This window comes from Boleophthalmus pectinirostris, unplaced genomic scaffold (genome assembly GCF_026225935.1).
Source record: "Boleophthalmus pectinirostris isolate CB_2022bp ecotype Guang Dong unplaced genomic scaffold, ASM2622593v1 HiC_scaffold_19, whole genome shotgun sequence".
NCBI lineage: Eukaryota > Metazoa > Chordata > Actinopteri > Gobiiformes > Gobiidae > Boleophthalmus > Boleophthalmus pectinirostris.
The window spans coordinates 26,839,368-26,858,992 of NW_026571140.1; the positions used below are offsets into that span (position 1 = coordinate 26,839,368).

At 36.3% G+C, this 19,625-nt stretch overlaps 1 protein-coding gene across 4 annotated transcripts; it reads right to left on the reverse strand.

The window, feature by feature from the left end:
* Window positions 1-467: 467 nt before the first annotated feature.
* LOC110173026 (transmembrane protein 255B) lies at window positions 468-19,281 on the reverse strand. Of its 4 annotated transcripts, none has more exons than XM_055154731.1 (9): window positions 19,040-19,281; window positions 18,430-18,539; window positions 17,715-17,777; window positions 5,249-5,338; window positions 4,313-4,393; window positions 3,879-3,964; window positions 2,913-3,087; window positions 2,082-2,225; window positions 468-1,418 (listed from the first exon to the last, which is right to left on the reverse strand). In XM_055154731.1, the coding sequence occupies exons 1-9, from the start codon at window positions 19,119-19,121 to the stop codon at window positions 1,077-1,079; spliced, it is 1,173 nt and encodes a 390-aa protein (XP_055010706.1). In that variant the 5' UTR covers window positions 19,122-19,281; the 3' UTR covers window positions 468-1,076. The 4 variants fall into 4 exon arrangements, with proteins under 4 accessions (XP_055010706.1, XP_055010705.1, XP_055010704.1 ...); XM_055154730.1 differs by having other exon boundaries at window positions 2,931-3,087; window positions 18,397-18,539; XM_055154729.1 differs by having other exon boundaries at window positions 2,082-2,222; window positions 18,397-18,539.
* Between the last annotated feature and the right edge of the window lie 344 nt (window positions 19,282-19,625).

Below are 19,625 nucleotides of genomic sequence, written 5' to 3' on the forward strand. Positions count from 1 at the left end.
TCCATGGAGGTGAGCACCAGAAATGTTCCACAGTGCACCTTTAACATGAACACAAAAGAAGTTAAAGCAGTGTTAACAGTGTCAACAGGAGTTCACATGCACCATCAATAATATGTAATTGTGTAAGGTGAATATTAAGGATGTACACATTAACACAGTAGCCTAAATAAGATCATTTGCATCTCCTCAGTTCACATTTCAACAAAGCCCTTTTATAGGTCACCTTTAAAATGCTTTTAACTGTATCCTGGTTTTCTAAACAGATTGACACACAGTGTTGCGCTAACTAGTGTAATGCACTATTGCTGTATTTGAACACACTCAAAAATATAAAAAGTACTTGTATTTGAAGTCTCAATGGGGGATAACAGGAGACTATTCAGAGCACAGTACAGATGGATTCAAAAGTCCAGATAACAGAGCAAATAATAAATAAATAAATACATTACCATCATATAAAATACATCTCCTTATAACTGTGTTTTTATTTATTAGACAGAATTGGATCTAGACTTCTGGTGTATTCGAGACACAATATTCTAGAAACTATAGGTTAAAACTGAACTGAAGAACAGGTCAGAAATCTGAATTTCTGTTCACGGTCAGATTGCAGATTTGTAGATCTGGTTTATGGTTGAGATTTCTGTAATTACTGAGCCTATATTTAATTATTAAACAAAAACTGGCACAAAGTTCAAGCACTTTTCTATCGGTATAAATGTTCTTTTCATAATCGCTTCAGAGAGTTGTGCCATTAGTCAATCCTAAAGATGTGATTGTTGAAGGGAAAGCCATAAGATTAATATAATAAATTATGTGGCGTTTGTATAGTGTATCATTATTATTATTATTAGCCCCCAGTAACACACAAAGCGATGTCACAGAAAACTATCGGTTCATTTTGATATGCTAATTAAATCACATTGACAGTACACAGCAATCTGTTTTGATGCTTTGAGTCACATGTTTCTGTTTAAAACACAATAAACATTTAAAGTTCAATGTCCAGTGTGATGGTTTTCAAATATTGTGCTCCAAATTCAAATATAATTTTCCTAATTATTCACAAAATTTACTCAGTACGCATAAGGAGGTGGTTTCTCAAATGGCCCATACGCTTCTCCATACAGCATCGGGGCATTAGGGGCATTAGGTGTTGGGTATCCGCCTGTCTCCTGGGTGCTGCCCTGGGAGTGAGGGTGTCCTGTGGGGTGGGGCTGTCCCAGAGGCTGGGGGGGTACCTGGGGGTGGACCTGGGGGTGGACCTGGGGGTGGACCTGGGGGTGAGTGATGGGCATCTGTCCCGACGGGGGAGGGGGCTGCTGGTTCTGAGGAGGGTCACACGGGTGAGGGTTGGTAGGACAGCCTCCTTCAGGGATGGGCTGAGGCGTGGAAGAAGAAGGGTAAGTGGGGTTTGGCTGTGGGAAAAAGAAATATATGAGACATTTGTAATAACCATGTTGGAAGAAGTTCTCAATTTTGTTACTTGAGTAAAAGTGCAGATACAGAGGCAAAAAATTACTCAAGGAAAAGTAAAAGCATCACATGAAAAAATGTACTTAAGTAAAAGTATTAAAGTACTTTAAAAATTGACTTAAAGACTAAAAATTAAAAGTATTTTGCTCAGATTTTGAAATATAATAAGGCTTCAAATGTAGTGATTTTCATAATGAATCGTGCTGACTTTTCGCTGTTTTTATTTGCATATTTATGTCAAAACTACAAACACGTTAAAAATAAACCCTCAGCATTTTCAGCAGGTTTCAAACAATTATAAAAAATACTTCTACTTTTCTGACCAGAATGTGGTGGAGTAGAAAATACAGATACCTGCTGTCAAATGTAGTGAAGTAAAAGTATCCACTTTAAAATCTACTTAAGTGCAGATACCTAATAAGGCTGCACAATACATCTTTATCAAACCAGAGGCACAAGCTGAGCTCCATTTTCAAATCACTAACCCGAATTATTTAAACTGAATATTGTCCTATGCAAATGTCAGGACTATCGATATGGAGCCCCATTGTTCATGTTCCAGGTTGGTGAAGTTTTAGCCCCTGTATGATTCTTACATGACTCACCTGTATGGGTATGGGGTAGTTGGGGTAGGCAGGGAGGGCCTGAGGGGGGCAGAAGCTGGCGTAGGTGAGGATGTGCTGGTTTGGGTTGTACACGATGTGAGGCGGAGGAACTGGACTCGGAGGGATGTTACGAGATGGTTTCTGCTGCAAGAGAAAGGTCAGTGTAAAAAGTACTGCAATAAAATTAGGATATGAAAATGTTTTGGGGTTCTACAATGGAAAAAATGCGGTGTTGCAACTGGAAAGTACAGAGATAGCTGCCTAATAAGTAGCAAAAAAAATTACTGTTACCAAAAACTTAACATGAAGGGTCAGATTTATACATATTTAAATAGAAATAAATAAACAGACCTTCTTTTAGCCAAAATTAAGTACTTTTTTTTTTAAAGCTGGTTATTTTGCAGCAATATATTTTTTGATCTGATCTGCATGTCAACTGGGAACATTTACACTACATGTAAAAATCAACTAGAATCAGATAACTCAACAATTATAACAACAATAATTAGATCAGATTTTTGGTGGATCACTGGAAGTACAATTTATTTAATAAAAATTACTCTTACAGTCTTTAACATTCTCTCTTTTATTTTGGTCTTTGTTATCTCAGTTTGCCCTTTTTTACATAATTGTCCTTGTCAGATCAGATAATAATCACATTTTTGGTGTGCATGTAAACATCCCTGCCAGCATTGGTCACTCACAGCCAATAACAACAATCCTCAAAAGATAAATAGATTAGTTTGTATGTATCATAATAAATCATTTATAATTATAGTTGCCTATTAATTCTGTATTATTATAACAGTAAAAGCATAAACTTTGGTATACCTTTTGATTCTTGCTTACCAGGTCCTTGTAAGCTCCGAGCAGCGCAGCATTGATGATTCCCAGAAACATGGTGACTACGTTGAGTACGACAGAGGCCCAGAGCAGACGGTGTAGGTGGATCACATCCCAACAGCTGCTCACACCAGTGAACCTGTAGTACTGTGAGTGATAGTCACTGAAAATACAACAAAAACAGTTAAAACAAATGGACAATCAGTGCATTTTTAACATTAAATAAAAACATTTTTTAGTAATCAGCAGAGATGTGTATCCCTCAGTTACATTTATGTTATGTTTATGTGAGAAATTGTAATTTTCTAAGTATTTTTCTTGAAGCATAGTTTTACTCCTCCTTGAGTAATGTTTATTGAAGTAACAGTACTCTTACTTGAGTAAAAGTTTTCTTTACTCTTCCCACTGTGCGTAAGTTTACAAAATCATTTTGTTGACAATATGAAATGATTTGAACATTTGTCTTTCTTGCACCACTTAAGATGTTTTTCTTATCTTTCTGTATATCTTTTGTGCATTATTTAATGTTTTGTTCAACTGTTAAATTTATGTCCTGACACTTTAAGTTACTCTTACTTGAGTAGTAGTTTACCCAAATTTTACTTGAGTCATTTATCTCTTGGACCACTACTTTGTACTTTTACTTTTTGTAGTGACATTTTGTTATTCAGTTATCTCCTTGGAATAGCGTGTTCAAATAAAGTTGACCAAAACAAAATTGTTACATAGTGAATCTTTACATATTCACTTTTCAAACAATTTACTTTATATATTTCTGTAGAGAGATACATGCATCTATTACTATCTATGCATCTACTATCTGTGCATTTCTATACATGCATATCTATTGTACTTCTACTTGAGTAATATTATTTTTAAGTAATGTTACTCTTGAGTAAAATTTTTGGCTACTCAACACACAATTTTAGTCATTTATTCATGCACAGCTCTGACCTCTCACAGTTGTACAGGTAGCAGCAGTAGCAGGTGTGGCTTTCCAGTTTGAGTTTGCAGGCCTTGTTTGAAGCACGGCATGTCACCTGGAGATGAACAAAGTTACCTCACGTATTTTCACAACAGAATAAAAAAATAAATAATACAATAGATTTCATATGAATTTTTTCAGTCAGTTAAAGCAAAGACATTGTGGCAGGTAACAACACTGTTCATGAATTTTCAACTTCCTGTTTATGAGGACTTTTCACCATTTGTAAAGCTATTTTGTTTGGAATTGTTCATTGCTCTGGTTCTAATTTTTCATCACTCTAAAACGTCAGATGTTAGCACAGCCTCATCAATGGGCATCTTATTTTAGCATATATTTATAACTATAACAATAACTATTTACGACAAAAACATAATTTGAAAGATATTTTTTGTAGTAGGACCTCGGTGTAGTAGTTGTCGTAAGCGTATCCAGAAACACTTCCATAATAGTCGCACATGTCCTCCTCCAGTGGCCTTATGTCCTGTGGATGAAAAAAAACTATAATTAAAACATAATTAATTACATATTTTGTTTTATGCAACACATACAAAACCACCAGCATTATTCCATTCTTCAGTTTAATAAGGGGACAGTGGCAGTAAAAGTTTTCATTATGCAAAGCTGCCTGACCCCCTAAATCAGTTTTACAGTTTTACAGTGCTCTGAGTATAAAATGATCATTACTGCTGTGGTGATGGCATTGATTAGTATCAGAGACTTGGCACCAATTTCAGGTTTTTACTGTCTAAAGATTTTGGAGGTCTACAGATGATATGGGGAATGATTGAAAGTGTATGCAACAGTCTAACAAGGCTTGACACCCTGGAAATGTAGTTGTGTTTATAACAAACATTGTACAAATGTCTGTTCCCTACAAAATATATTTATATAGACTAGAGAGATTGACTGCTATGGGTGTTTTCATGGCTGATGCCGACTGTTTGGAATCCAGAGCAAACGAAGGCCGATTAACTCTACCGATATTTTTGAGCTTATATGTAAGGCCAATTTAGATGATTTCTTCCAAATGTTCTAACTGAAATTTACTATAAGCTCAGCTCACAGCTCTTTTTTACTGCAAACCTTTTTATTGTATTGAGTTGTGTAGTAACTTTTTGTTATTCAGTTACCTCTTTGGAATAAGATGTTCAAATAAAGTTAACCAACACAAAATTGTTACATTGTGAACCTTTACATATTCACTTTTTATATAATTTATTTTAATTCGGTAGACAAATACATGTATAGATAGATAGATACATAGATAGACAGGTATACAAGCTATGTATAAAAATTCATAAATGTTATAATATCTGTGTGAAATCTTGATACATACAATGAGCTGTGATGCGATTATCCCGTCCACAATAGCACAGAGGAAGGCTGCGATGACTCCCATACTGATGAAAATGATGGAGGCAATCAGCTGCAAACACAACAAGAAAATACGCATTTTATATTATTTTACTGACCTTTATTTAGCCAAGATAGCCTCACAGGTACAGGGAAAACATGCAAACTTCACACACAAAGGCGCCCCAGAATCAAACTCAGGACCTGCTTGCTGTGAGACGAGAGCGCTAACCTCTTTGTCACCGTGCCTCCCAAACATTAAACAAACATGAACTGCAGAGGTTATCCTACCAGACATTTGACTTACTCTTTTTTGTTTAGTTACTCTTTCCACTACTTATATAGTGAGTCTTAGATTTAGACTTAGACAAACTTTATTGATCCACAAGGGAAATTATTTGAACACAGACATCACAATATAATAACAAGTCAAAATCTAAAATTGACAAAAGCCTCACGTGAAAAATATTCAAGGATTTGACAAATTTGTCTCCTCTCTGGAAATGCTACAATATCTGCATTATTTAGGCCTAATATACTGTGATTTTTATTTATTTTATTTATTTATTTATTTATTTATTTGAGACAGGGACAGCACACAATTTTTGCATTTTTACCTTAACAGGAGAGATGCATTGTACATCAGGTTGTAGCATCAGTGCTAATTTCCACCTGTAGTCCCTGGGCAGGTTCATTGATTGATTGTATTTAACTGACCTTGACTATCAACTGTTCTGGAGACCTATGTAGCATGTTGGGTTTGTCAGCTCACATCATTAATAAAACCATTAGTTATGTATTTACAAAAATATATTATTTGGAGCACTATATTTTAATTGCTAATATAATTTTAAAGACCCAGTATTACACAAAAGTGAGCTCAAAGTTACCTCATCACAAACATACCCCGGAGTTGTGTTTTGTTTCAGTCACACGTTTGAGTAACTTTTAATAATTAGTGTTTCTACATCTCCAAAACTCAAAATGCTCTGTTCCACCTTGTGATATGATGAAGTGGTAGTTTTCAAGTTAACAGCTGCCTTTTGTTAAACAGAGATTGGCAATTCCAGGTCTGAAATAATCCAAATAATTCTAGTGAATGTGTATGTATAAAAACACAGTGGAGCACTTCCTGTTTTATCACACGACATCACAAGGTGGAGTGAGAAGAACTAAATATGTAATGCTTGCAACATGTGTGAATGAAACAAAACCCAACTCTGGTTATGGTGATGAAGAAAAGTGTAACAATGCTCTAACTTAAAGACAGTTCTTAAAACTATTAATACTTTGATTGGTTTTATTGTCAGTTGTGGCAAATGAACTTCCTTCTTGGAGGTGCTGTGAGTCATGGGCCATGGACAAGATTGGGGTCATACAAGGTCAGTTTAATCCTCTGTATCTCACGTCAACAAAATTAAAAGCCACAGAGAGATGAGATTTAATGCCGATCAATGACACAAACTACTGGTATTTTAAACTTTGGCGGTGATCAATATATTGTTAATTTAATATGAAAATATACAGAAGAAACATAATCACAAAGCTGAAAAAAACTTAAAACAACAGAAACACATTATGAAGTGAAATTTCTGCATCTGTGTGGTTAATTTTAAAATTAAAGGTGCATTGTGTAATTTTTTTGGTGAACGGTCCATCATACTGTGTCAAGTTACAAACCACAACCATATTTATAGCACATTTTTGACAGATAGCAAAATATATATAATTTTTTTCAGGCTAATCCCCACAAAAATGACATTATATTTAATGTCTAAATATCACCCACTTCTTCATTGTTCTGGTATCTATACATTACATGGGGGTTTAAGCTTGTGTATCATATATTTTTACATAATAATCTTTTTCTAATGTCCACCACAGACCCGTGTCCAGTAAAGCAGCTGGCTGATCACAGATGCCCGACCATCATTTTTATCACTCTGGGTTTTTACTGCTGTTTCATGTTCCCCTCAGGACTGAACCGTCTGGACTTAAACTAGAAATTTTCGTGTTATGGACCTAAATGGATGTTGTGTACATAATTTGTATGTTATTTACAACATCTGCAAGCTGTGCCTCTGTGTAATAAAAATAAAAATTTTAAAATAAAATGCTGACAAAAATTATGTAGAAGGATGCCAGTGGTGAAAACTGCTTTGTCATTAGGTAAGACACTTCACCCACATTGCCTCCATGAATGTGGTGCATGCGTGAGTGATGGTGGTGGTCGCAGGGTCAATGGCGCAGATTGGCAGCCACACTTCCATCAGTTTGTCCCAGGGTGACTATGGATGAAGTGAATGAATAATGCTACCACTTCAAGTACTACCACTTCAAGTACTACTATTGCATTCAGTAATAGAATATAAAAACCTCTAACTTTCTTTTACTTTTCGAGAATTTCTTATGGTTTCAGTAGCCTGATTCATCAGCCAGTTTCACTTCGTAGAAACTGTTTTAGGATTTGTTCACTCAAAGGTAGGCATGTGACGTATGTAATGCATCTGGTATATTAAGCTTTTCCCAAATCCCGAAGGAAGAAGGACAATATCGTCTTTCCCCTTGATAAAATTCACCGAACATTCTCTTTGTTCCGGCTTTAAATCCTCGATCTCGGGAATCGTGGCCAACACAGAATGCATGACTCTTCGCTGATTGGCTGGTGTCCGTACTTGCATTTCTGGGGTTTTTGTGAACCATCTAGTGCAGGGGTGTCAAACTCATTTTGGTCCGGGGGCCGTATCCAACCTACTTTGATCCCAAAGGGGCCGGACCAGAAAACTCATGACATATAAACCCCAAAAATAACAATAAGTTAAAATATTTCTGCAGAGAAACACAAATCTATTACAGAAATCTTTTTTAATTGATGAACTCTTTCTTATTATAATATTATAATATTATGAACAACCTGACACTTGAAGAAAAATTCTATTTCAACACAAAGTTTTAACATTAACTTGTATGCAAACAGGAATAAGTCAATTTTTCTTGGAAAATTCTGCACTCAGCGTCCCCTTTTCTCATGTTGGACATTTTTCTGATGAGAGTGTCATGGTCAACAGTAAAAACGATCGTCCTTTAAGAGCGTTTGGAAAGAGACAAGTCTTCATTTGTGCTGCTCTGGTGGGAGGGGCCACGTACAGAGACACTGGAGACGCTGCTATGCTAAGCACCGCAGAAAATTACCAATATTTTAATAGAAAATGTAATTAAAATATTTTAGTAGAAAATCACCCAAGGGCCACATTAAAGGTCTTGGAGGGCCGGATCTGGCCCCCGGGCCGTATGTTTGACATCTGTGATCTAGTGTATTCCATTTTCTGACCTAGTTGCTGGAGAGAAATTAAATTGAGTGCCACCTAGTGCCTGTGGGGCCAGCCTGGCTACGGGTTCAGTGTACCCTATGACAAACTTTCATTGTTTGTTGTAATGTTTTAATTGTCGTAATCAAAAATCTAGCTCTTATTTTTTGATACAAAATGGAACGAGAGTCTTTAGGAACACTTACCTAATACATTTATATATTTAGCAAACTATGACGTTAATTTTCTCAATTATAGTTTAAAAGAATGTTAAAAAGCACATTATGTAACTTTTCTGGAGGATGGTTCACTAAATGCTGCATGTCGAGATTAAACTTGTCTTTCTATATGGAGACAAGCTGACCACAAGGCCAAGTTACAGGCCAGATCTGTGGAAAGGCGACCTCCCTCACAGTAAAATGCTTTTTTTTAAATATAGTTTTGATCAATAAAAATAAATGTAAGATTGATCACATTATTGCCATACTGCGGCACCCTCAATTAGAAAAGTTAGACATTGCCTCTTTAAAGCTTGACCGTGTTTTATGTTGAGGAAAGCAAAAGTGGACAAAAGCTGCCTGTGTAGACTTAATGGTTTGGGGTCACTTTTATGAATGCCTCTTATAATACTAGTCGTGTGGTATTTGAATTGAGCTGTAATGAATTCCTGATAGTAAAGTTTGAATGGGACCTTGTTAAAACACTATATTGACCTGATCTCCTCAGCGGCCGCAGTGAAAAGCACAACTTCACAATAGATCATTTAAATCATTCAAACTGCATTATGTCCAAATCATTGACTTATTTAATCAGACTGATATATTTTAGCTGCAAATCTCAAAATCTTGGCTGAGAAAACAATATATTTTTCAATAAAGTTTTATCTGTCAGCCTTGGGCCAGACTTTCTACTTCATTAGCGCTTTAAATGACTTTGGTTTTATGGGCTGTGAGCACGAGGCGGGTGCAGAGAGTGGGTGAGGGGGACGGGTGAGGGGGGGCATTACTTCACATTACCTGGGCAGGGCAGAGACAGAGATAAAACTTCATCTCAAAAACCATACATGACAAGTGACCAACAGTGTGAATGATTTAAAACAGTGATCGGTCAAACCGATAAAGTGCCCTATTAGGCTTTCAGTATTTGTACATTATGTAATTGTTTTTAAAGGACAGAATAGGCTTAATCTGAATATTTATATTTACACTACCAGTCAAAAGTTTTAGAACGCCCTAATTTTTCCACTTATTTTTTGCAATTCAAGTCATGCTGGTCCAATGAAGAGCTTGAAATGGTACAAAGGTAAGTACTGAACAGCCAGAGGTTAAAAAAAAGATAAAAGATAACAAAACATAAGTTCAATTTATGCCAAATCTACCTCAGGAAAAAAGAACAAGATGGTAAACTTAAAAACATGGAGTGTCCAGCAGTCTCCAGACTTAAACCCCATCGAGCTGGTTTTGAGATGAACTGGACAGAAGAGTGAAAGCCAAGCAACCTGTGTAAAGATCTTTACACAAAGGAATTACTCACTCATTCTCACACACATTCATACACCAGTTCTCACACACATTCATACACCAGTGTACACAGACACTGGGGTGATGTGGGTTAAGTGTCTTGCTCAAGGACACCATGACAGTATTCATCTGTGTCTTTATATGGAGCTGGAATAGCACTACCAACCTTTTGGTCAGTGGATCTGGCCGCCCAGATCACCTTCGGATCAGTTACAGATAGGGATGTAACATTTTCCAAATTTCTTGGCATGATATTATCACGATATGCATCTCACAGTACGATATTTATTGTGATATTTTGGAGAGACTAATATAATTGTAGATAGGACATGTTTCTGCTTTTAAAATACCTTGGGAAGATTTTGGTGTAAATTATTTCTGTCATAATCCCAAGAATTAGAAGTAAAAAACATATTTCTTCATGTTGACTGCCCTGAAATTAATCATGGGATATGCAGTTCCCTATGTTTATAAGATGTTGCTACTGTAAAACCATGCATTTAAGCAAAGGAACTTGTAATTCAGTATATTGTGATAGCTCTCAGTATTATTGTGAGACTTTTGACAATACAATATCACAATATTTTGGTTATCTAACAACTGAGCTACTGTGAAAAAAGTGGGGTCACATCTCCATAGATCTGACCTGTAAGTCACCTTACCTGATGGGTTAAATTAGGATAAAAAAACAAAACAAAACAGGAGTAAACCAGGATTAATAAACTTCAAATTAACCAGCGCAAGTGTACCAAAACACTATTCAAATCAATCTGCGAAATGCACAAACCAACAGAATAGACCTGTGTAACACTGTGACCTGTACCACATTTTGAGAACCTCCAATTTAACCAATTTCACAGTTAATTTAGTTTAGCGACAACATGAGTTACTTTATAGCCCTGGGTCAAGCTACGTAACTGAAGCTGCAATATCAACTGTTCAATGATCCAATGACTAATCAAGACCAGTGCCAGTAATAAGTGTCCACTGTCTGAGCAACCTAAAATACTACCATTTACACACTTTGGCCCTTCAAGGTTGCAGAGAAGAGATAGAGGAAGAGCGAGAGAGATGGTGGTAGTCAAGGGCAGGGCATCTGAAGCGTTTAGTCGTAAAGAAAAGAGAATAGAGGGTACAGGAGGCACAGAGAGGACATGGAGTTTTATTTCGGACATGAAGGGGTAAGATAAGACATTAAGAGAAGAAGAAGAAGAGGGCAAAGACACTGTGATTTTACAACGAAATCATGAATAGAATTAATGAACAGGTAATGTGATCTGATCCACTGAAATATAGATAAAGTGTTCTGGTCAGAGTTTACATGTACAAAGGAACTGCAAGGACAATGGAAGTAACCAGACGTGAATACATATTAAAGGTCCGATATTACATAAAATTGATTCTTGTGAGATTTAAGCCATGTTATAATGTTGTTAACTTCTCAAAAACACAAAAACATACCTGGAGCTGTGTTTTATTTCATTCACACATGTTTGAGTAATACTTTATTATTAGTCTGACTACATCTCTAAAGCTCAAAATACACTATTCCACCTTGTGATGTAATTGTGGTGGATACCTCTTCCACCACTCCACAGTGTTAGTATTATTTAATTTAATTAACATGACATTAATTACAGCACATATAGTTAAATTTAATTCCTTTATTTAGACTTATATTCTAATTTTGGTGCACACAGTTTAGTTAATAAGTCTGAATTATTTACTTACACTTGTTCTGTTTTGTTTACTTTATTATCACTTATTATTTTCTGTATTGTACTTATTTGCCTTCTTTTTACTTTGATTAAGTTAGAAGTTTCAGTTATTATTATATTATTAATATTATACTATTATTTAGTGTAATTCTCCCCTCTTGTGTTCAGTTTTACTTGGCTCTCATGTATTTACACATCCCTGTTCCTTTGTCTGGTTGGGTTAGTTTTGTTCTGTTCAGTTCGATTTAAATTACCTCCGTTGGGCCTGGATTTTGTGAATGATTTACCTAATTTGAGCCTTTGTTAAATTAAATCTTCTTTTTTTTCCTTGTCTTTATTAAATTTAAGCTTATTTTTATACCTTGTTTTTGCCTTTCTCTTAGGTCCACTACATAATAAAGCAGCAGTTTTCAAGTTAACAGCTCCTTTCACCTTTTGTTTAGTAGAGGTCGGCAATTTCAGGGCTGAAATTATCCAAATGATTCTAGTGAAAAGTGTATGGAGTTTAAAACACAGTGGAGCACTTCCTGTATTATCACAAGGTGGAACAGAGCATTTTCAGTTTGAGAGAAGAACTCAGCCTAAATATGCAGAGTTTGTGTGTTAAATGAATGAAACAAAACACAACTCCAGGTATGTTTGTGATGAGGAAACAACATTATAACATAGATCACAAAATAGCGTAATATGGACCTTTTAATTAACATATTAACTTCAAAGTACAATATAAGATCTACATATTGAATTAATTTCTAAATTTCATGTAACCACTACATATATACATACATATTTAAAAATCTTAGTTAGTTATTACGTATGCATTTATATAATTATGCCTTATTTGACATCAGTCTTGCTACTTATTTTGAGTGTATATCACCATTTATATTTTTGCTCTTTTTTATTATATTGTGATGTGTCCAAATAATTACCTTTATGGATCAATAAAATTTGTCTTAGTCTAAGTCTAAGTCTTAGTCTTTGTCTTTTTCCCTTAACATCTCTGTGTAATGGTGTTGTAAGGTCACAGGGCAGCGGTGTGGAGCTACAGGAAGTGATGTGACGGGAGCCTCAGGTGTCAGAGTCTGTGTTCGGTCCAGTTTGTTTCTTTAATGAGAGTAGGTTTTGATCGTCTCCAGTTTCAGAGACAGAAGAAGAGGACACCTGTGAGGCCTGCTACACTCACGCTCTGCTCCTTCACCACATTAAAGATTCAGCGAGGAGACACTGACACAATTAAGCCACAAAGCGAGATGTGAAGACTGATGAAAAGTTATTTTAGTTACATAATTAACTCTACTTATGACATTGAATAGGTTTTATTATTAAAATTTAAATGGGTATTATTCAGTTGGTGCTGATACTTTGCAGTGGCAACACGCTGGGGGTGCTCTACATGCGTCTCTATTGGCAGAGTGTTCAGCAGTAACCAAGGTGACAAAGCACACATTAACAAACACTGCCAAAAGAGTTTTACAATAAGTCTAAAACCGCAAGAATAAAAGAAACATACAGAATGCATTTAAACAACACATCAATTACGAGTGTTTTTGGTCCTGTTTAGGTGTTTGATTGTGTGAGAGACTTGTTTAAACTCACAGATATTCTCACCTATTGTAGTTCCAACTAAGTCAGTTCTCCATTGTCAGACTGCGTTAAATAAAGCTCAGATTAAAGTCTAATTATCTAAAGTTAGCTACAACATCAGCTGCAAAGGAGTCAATAATGTCACGAGTTGCTAAAAGAAATATGAACACTAGTACATAAAATATATTTATAAAGATGTGTATGCACTAAAAATAATAGTTCAGGTTAAGATCTCCTACTAATATTTCTTAAAGGTGCACTAATTTTTTCTGGTGGAATGTTCCATTATAGCATTAAACTCATTTTCTCATCAATTTATTAGTTTACATATGTCAATTGCTCAAGTTTAATGCTTCACTTGGTAATAACATCTCTATGGAGTAAAAAACAAAAAAAACAAAAAATTGTGCTAACCAGCCCTATTTGTGAAGGGAAATAAAGAATAAGTTGATTTTAGGAAAGCGGATGCAAAGAGGAAGAATGAAACAAAGCCTTTAGTTTAGTCTTTAAGTACACTTTTAACCAAAACTTGCTGTGTCTAATGTTTTGTAAAAGTGAAACTAATTACTGTCCCCCATGGACCTTTCCAACCACAGCCTGTAACTCATCCAAATCTCAAACATAGAAAACCATTATATCCATCACTTTAGAGTTGGCTTCAGCTCCAGCGCCATGGTAACACAAGCCGCATGATGTGAGACTACACGGACATGAAAAATTCACTACACACAAAGACTCAAGTAGCACCAGCAACAGGAACAGGTACAGGTACAGGCGAAGGACCAACGGACAGTAATTAGACAGACCAGTGATATGGTTATGTAATGAGATCATATACAGTCCCTGACAAAAGTCTTGTCGCTTATCCATTTTGTAGAAACAAAAGCTTATAACCTGACTTCAAATTAATCGATTGGTTTTTAGAAATGTCTCATATGAAAGCTAAAACCCTCCCAAATTATGCTCAATCTACTAAAATAAATTTGCTTCACTGAAGAAAGATTGATCATTTAATGAACACAGAAAGGTCAGATTTTGGCAAGACAAAAGTCTTGTCGCCTTGTCATATGATGCACCCAATCCTAGATTACAGCCTCAACTGTGATCAGTTACTGATCAATCAATTAGTGGGTGTGTATAAAAAGAACCCCAGCACACCAGACCTTCACATCAACTGCAACTTGACCTCTGACAACATGCCTAAGATCCACCCTGAGACCAAAGCGTTAATTATCTAGAGGCTGAAGACCAGATCCACTGCTGAGGTGGTTGACACCTTCAATGTGTCTCAGCGTCAAGTACAAAGAATAAGAAAAAGATCTGAAATGATTGGAGATGTTTTTGACAAGCCCAGGTCCCGGCAGACCCCGCAAGACAACTGCTCGGGAAGGACCGTTTGTTGATTCGAAAATCCACGGCCAGCCCCTTTTCCACTGCAGCAGACTCCACCAGGCCTGGTCACCTCAAGTCCCTGTGTCAACCACAACAGTTTGTAGAATTCTGTCTCGAAATGGCCTCCATGGTCGAATCAGTGCACAGAAACCAGCACTAAACAAAAGACAATTAAAAAAACGTGTGGCATTTGCCAAGGCCCACAGCTTGCTAAAAGGATGGACACTGGAAAAGTGGCAGAAGGTGGATTTCTCAGATGAATCCTCGGTTGAATTACATCACAGCCGCCGCAAATATTGCAGGAGACCTACTGGAGCCCTCACGGATCCAAGATTCACCCAGAAAACAGTTAAGTTTGGTGGCGGAAAAATCCTGGTCTGGGGTTCCATCCAGTATGGGGCTGTGCGAGACATTTGCAGGGTGGAAGGCAATATCAATAGCCTAAAATGTCAAGAAGTATTAGCTACCTCTTACATTCCCAACCATAAAAGGGGTCAAATTTTGCAGCAGGATGGTGCTCCATCGCATACTTCTATCTCTACATCAAAGTTTCTCAAGGTGAAGAAGATCAAGGTGGTCCAGGACTGGCCAGCCCAGTCACCAGACATGAACATCATTGAGCATGTCTGGGGTAGAATGAAAGAGGAAGCATGGAAGGCAAAACCAAAGAATCTTGATGAACTCTGGGAGGCATGTAAGACGCTTTCTTTGCTATTCCTGATGACTTCATCAACAAATTGTATGAATCATTGTTGAACCGCATGGATGCAGTCCTTCAAGCTCATGGAAGTCATACAAGATATTAAATATGGATCTCACAGCACCACGAATTAATTCACTGATGTTATGCAACATATTTTTGTATTTGAAGTAAATTATTTGTTCAATTTTCTGTAGGCGACAAAACTTTTGTCTTGCCAAAATCTGACCTTTCTGTGTTCATTACATGATCAATCTTTCTTCAGTGAAGCAAATTTATTTTAGTATATTGAGCATAATTTGGGAGGGTTTTAGCTTTCATATGAGACATTTCTAAAACCAGTCGATTAATTTAAAGTCAGGTTATAAGCTTTTGTTTCTACAATATGGATAAGCGACAAGACTTTTGTCAGGGACTGTACATAGGATCAGAATGGCCTACATTATAGATTTTTAATATGATTCATTGTTTGAGGTTGTTAAAATATATATATTATGTTCTACTGTGCTGTGCAAATAGTGATGAAAAACGCTTTCAATAAACTTTCTGAATAAGCAAATAAAGTAACATCTCAGTTGGGGAAATATTAATATTGTAAGTTAATGCTGTCTCACAGAGGAGGGTTTTGTGTTGTATTTTATTTTTTATCTTATTAATTTATTTATTTATGTATTGTCTTTTTTTTGTTAAATATTATAAGAAGTAGATGTAAATGTTTAGAAGCTGTAGTAATAGTAGTACAAGACAGAAGATAGTACAAGCTGTAAGTTGTTTTTTTTTTGTGTTTATGTGTTCTTTTACTTTTACTACTACTTCATACATGGAAGGAAAATATGACCATTTCAATTAACGATAAACAGATTTTATAAAAAGTTGGTTTCTATGTGGTGGGTTGTTCTAATAAGGTGAAAAGTTCCTGTTGCTTTAACGAATCTGCACACTAATTCGTTTTCAATGTAAGTCCCATTTTCTTATAACTGTAATATCTGCCTATAGATCGAGACTAGAGAGTTGTTTCAGTGCCTTTTTCTGGCCCTCCCTCTCTATGTTGATGCCCATTTTTAGACAAATGTCCCGACCCAATATTAATCCAATTCCTCCCTGTGTCATTGGAGGCCTGGACCAATCCTGTTCAAACCACAACTCCAGGTCATGTGTCCTCAAAACAAAGGCTATAAGTACAGTAATCAGATTTCCTGTTGATCGAAGCGGCCCTATGTCCCTGCTAATGTAATTATATAGTTCAGATAACGGACTAGTTACCAGGAACCATTACACAGATATATTTGGATAGAACAATAACACAACATTTGTACCAGTCAGGACAATTATCTTCTTTACTAATTTAAAGCTTCACTGTTATCTTTTCTATTGGACGGCCCACCATCTGCTCATCTCCATGGAGAGGTTATAGCTTATCCTAGTAGCCACTATCCAAGTTACAGGTCAGATCTGTGAAGATGCAAGCTACACAGTTAGAGTGCAGGCTTGTTATTGTTTTTAGGCATACAAACACCTGTATCTGAGAAAATGCAAGATACATACACAACCAAAGTTTGGGCACACCATCTCCTTCAATGTTTTTTTCTTTATTTTTACTACTTTGTACATTTTTATATGCATGCAGAAGATCAGATATATGAAGCAAGATATATGGATCCGTGTAGTAAAGAAAACAATTAAATAGCTACTTTTTTTTAACAAAGTAAAGGGTGACTTTGAATGTAATTTTTTTTTTTTTTTAATTGTTACTTTTTTTCCTTAGCTACATAATTCCCTATATCTTACATCATTAATTTGATATATTTATGTGTTCAAAATGTAGAAAGTAGTAAAATGAAGAAGAAAAAACATTTAATGAGATGTGTCCAAACTTTTGACTGGTGGTGTAAGTTTAATGTCATATTGTGGAACATTCCAGGCAATGTGAAACTATCTGCATAGACATAAGCAGATGGTGGACTGATAACCAGAAAATTTTATCTTTAACAAACAAAATGCTATAGCAAAACACTTTCCAAATAGATTAATGTGCAATCTTGTTCTTATTGGTCTTAGGTTTATATGCCAGATGCTGACACAAAGAACGCACCAGCAGATTGTTTCATGTCCTCATATTTCCCAAAATTTTTCCACTTATTTCCAAGATTAGTTACCATCTAGAAAACCCTAGTGTTGAATTAATGTTTATTCATGGTGTTAGAAATGACATTGTTGCACTCACCATTGGACGGCGGTTTTCTACGAGATGAAGAGCGACGACGCCAAGAAATGCTCCAAAACTCAACTAAAAGCACAAATATAAAAAGATTAAAAACATGGGTAAACATTGTATGACTAGTAGACTTTTTTTATTTTTTTAAATGAGAAGCAATAGCAAATGTATAAAATAATATAGAAAAGTAAAAATTGTAATCTATAGATCAAAAAAATTACATTTCACATCATCTTGCATTTTAAGATAAATGTTATATACTGCATTCAGGGAATTTAAACTCAGTATAATATAATGGTAAATAAAAAGTAATTAAGCAAGTAAGGGAATAGTAAGTGATAAAAAAGTGATTTAGGCTCAGTGATCTAAAGCCTCACTGTTTAACTTTTCTATTGCAGGTCCCACCATCTGCTTGTCTCCATGGAGATGACATTGCTTATCCTAGAATATTCCACAGTACTGCAATAAATGTATATACCTCCATGAAAACAGGCAGACAGTGACGACATATGACAAAGTTACAGGACAGATTTGTGGAGAGGCAAGCTTGCTCAGAAAGTGTGTGCTTGTGGTTGTTTTGTTCTCTTATTTTTAATTAGTTGCATCTTGTTTTCTTTTTGTGATTGTGTTGTTATTGTTTAATGTTTGTATAAATCAATTTGGTGTCTTTAAGTGTTTTTATGAGACGTACTGTAATGCCGGAGTAAAATCCTGCCACGCTCACATTGGAGGTGCGAGTGGCGGCGAGGAACCCGATCGTGAGCACCATCAGAGACAGGATGAGCAGCGCCATGGTAACCCACAGGGCAGTCCTGCCCCGACGGTAGTACTGGGCTACAGGGACAGAAGGATTCAATAGTGTTATTAGAGGGAAAGAAAACTGAACACATACAGAACAATACATGAATTTAGGAATGATTTAGAAATGTTGTTTTTAATTGCAGCTTTCTGTAACATTGTGATGGTAGCCTAGTATGTGCCCATCAAATAAAGATGCATTATGTAACTTTTCTGGTGGAGTGTATGTCACCTGCTTCGAGATGTTATTGCTTTGCCTATGTTACAGTCTGAGAAACAATAGCATTAAACTAATCTGTATCCATTGAGAAAAGCAAGTGGCACCACCAGGTTGAGTTACAGGTCACACACACAAACGATGCCATATGTGGAACATTAAATTCTGAGAAAAGTTACATAGTGCATCTTTAATGAATGAAATGCCATAATCATATCCCATAGGCCTTCATGGTGTAATGAGATTTATAATTTTAGGCTTCATTACAACTGAAGTAGCAATCTCAGAGTCTAATTGACTTTGAGCTGGCGTATCTTACCTTCAGAGTCCAGTGGCTCGGCTGCATCTGGCCGAGGAGGAGCCTGAGCCTGTTGAGTTGGGGGAGTTTCTGGTTGAGGCATTTTGAAAAAGCTCTGAATACAAAAATGCGTAGTTTTATTTTTGCGCTCGAGAATCACTCAGCCCTCATCCTCCTCTGCAGCAGATCTCCAAATGTGTTTAATCTATGTGAGAAACATGACTGAAAAAGACAGGCTTATCTTCGGTGTGGAAGTGTCCCAGGTCGAGTGAGATGAGAAGTTTAGTGAAGCCTGAGCGCGAGGCACGGAGAGGGAGAGAGCGACCAATCAGCGAGCAGGATTCAGCTGCGTTCACCTGGAACATAAATTATTACTGTAGCAGCCTGCGCACTGAGCTGCTCTATAGAACTAATGGTATCATTTGTGATCGTGTTGACAATTAGGTTATTAGTACTTCAGGTTACAACTGTAAAGTGTAAATTTAACGTAGTACAGTCACAAGTACGTAAACCTGAGGATCTGCCGCCCTGAGGGGAGAAGCCTCAGAGCGCCCTCTATTGGGCAAAATTTAGAAACTTGAGATGACATTATAACACCTTATTTGAC

Bases quoted from the DNA above. Each gene is read 5' to 3' on its own strand.
- LOC110173026 (XM_055154728.1), bottom strand. From the start codon at position 19,121: ATGCCTCAACCAGAAACTCCCCCAACTCAACAGGCTCAGGCTCCTCCT. The intron at 18,540-19,039 runs GTAAGATACGCC...CTGTCCCTGTAG, and splicing joins CGAGCCACTGGACTCTGAAG to CCCAGTACTACCGTCGGGGC. The intron at 5,339-17,714 runs GTGAGTGCAACA...TTGTGTTTGCAG, and splicing joins TAGAAAACCGCCGTCCAATG to CTGATTGCCTCCATCATTTT.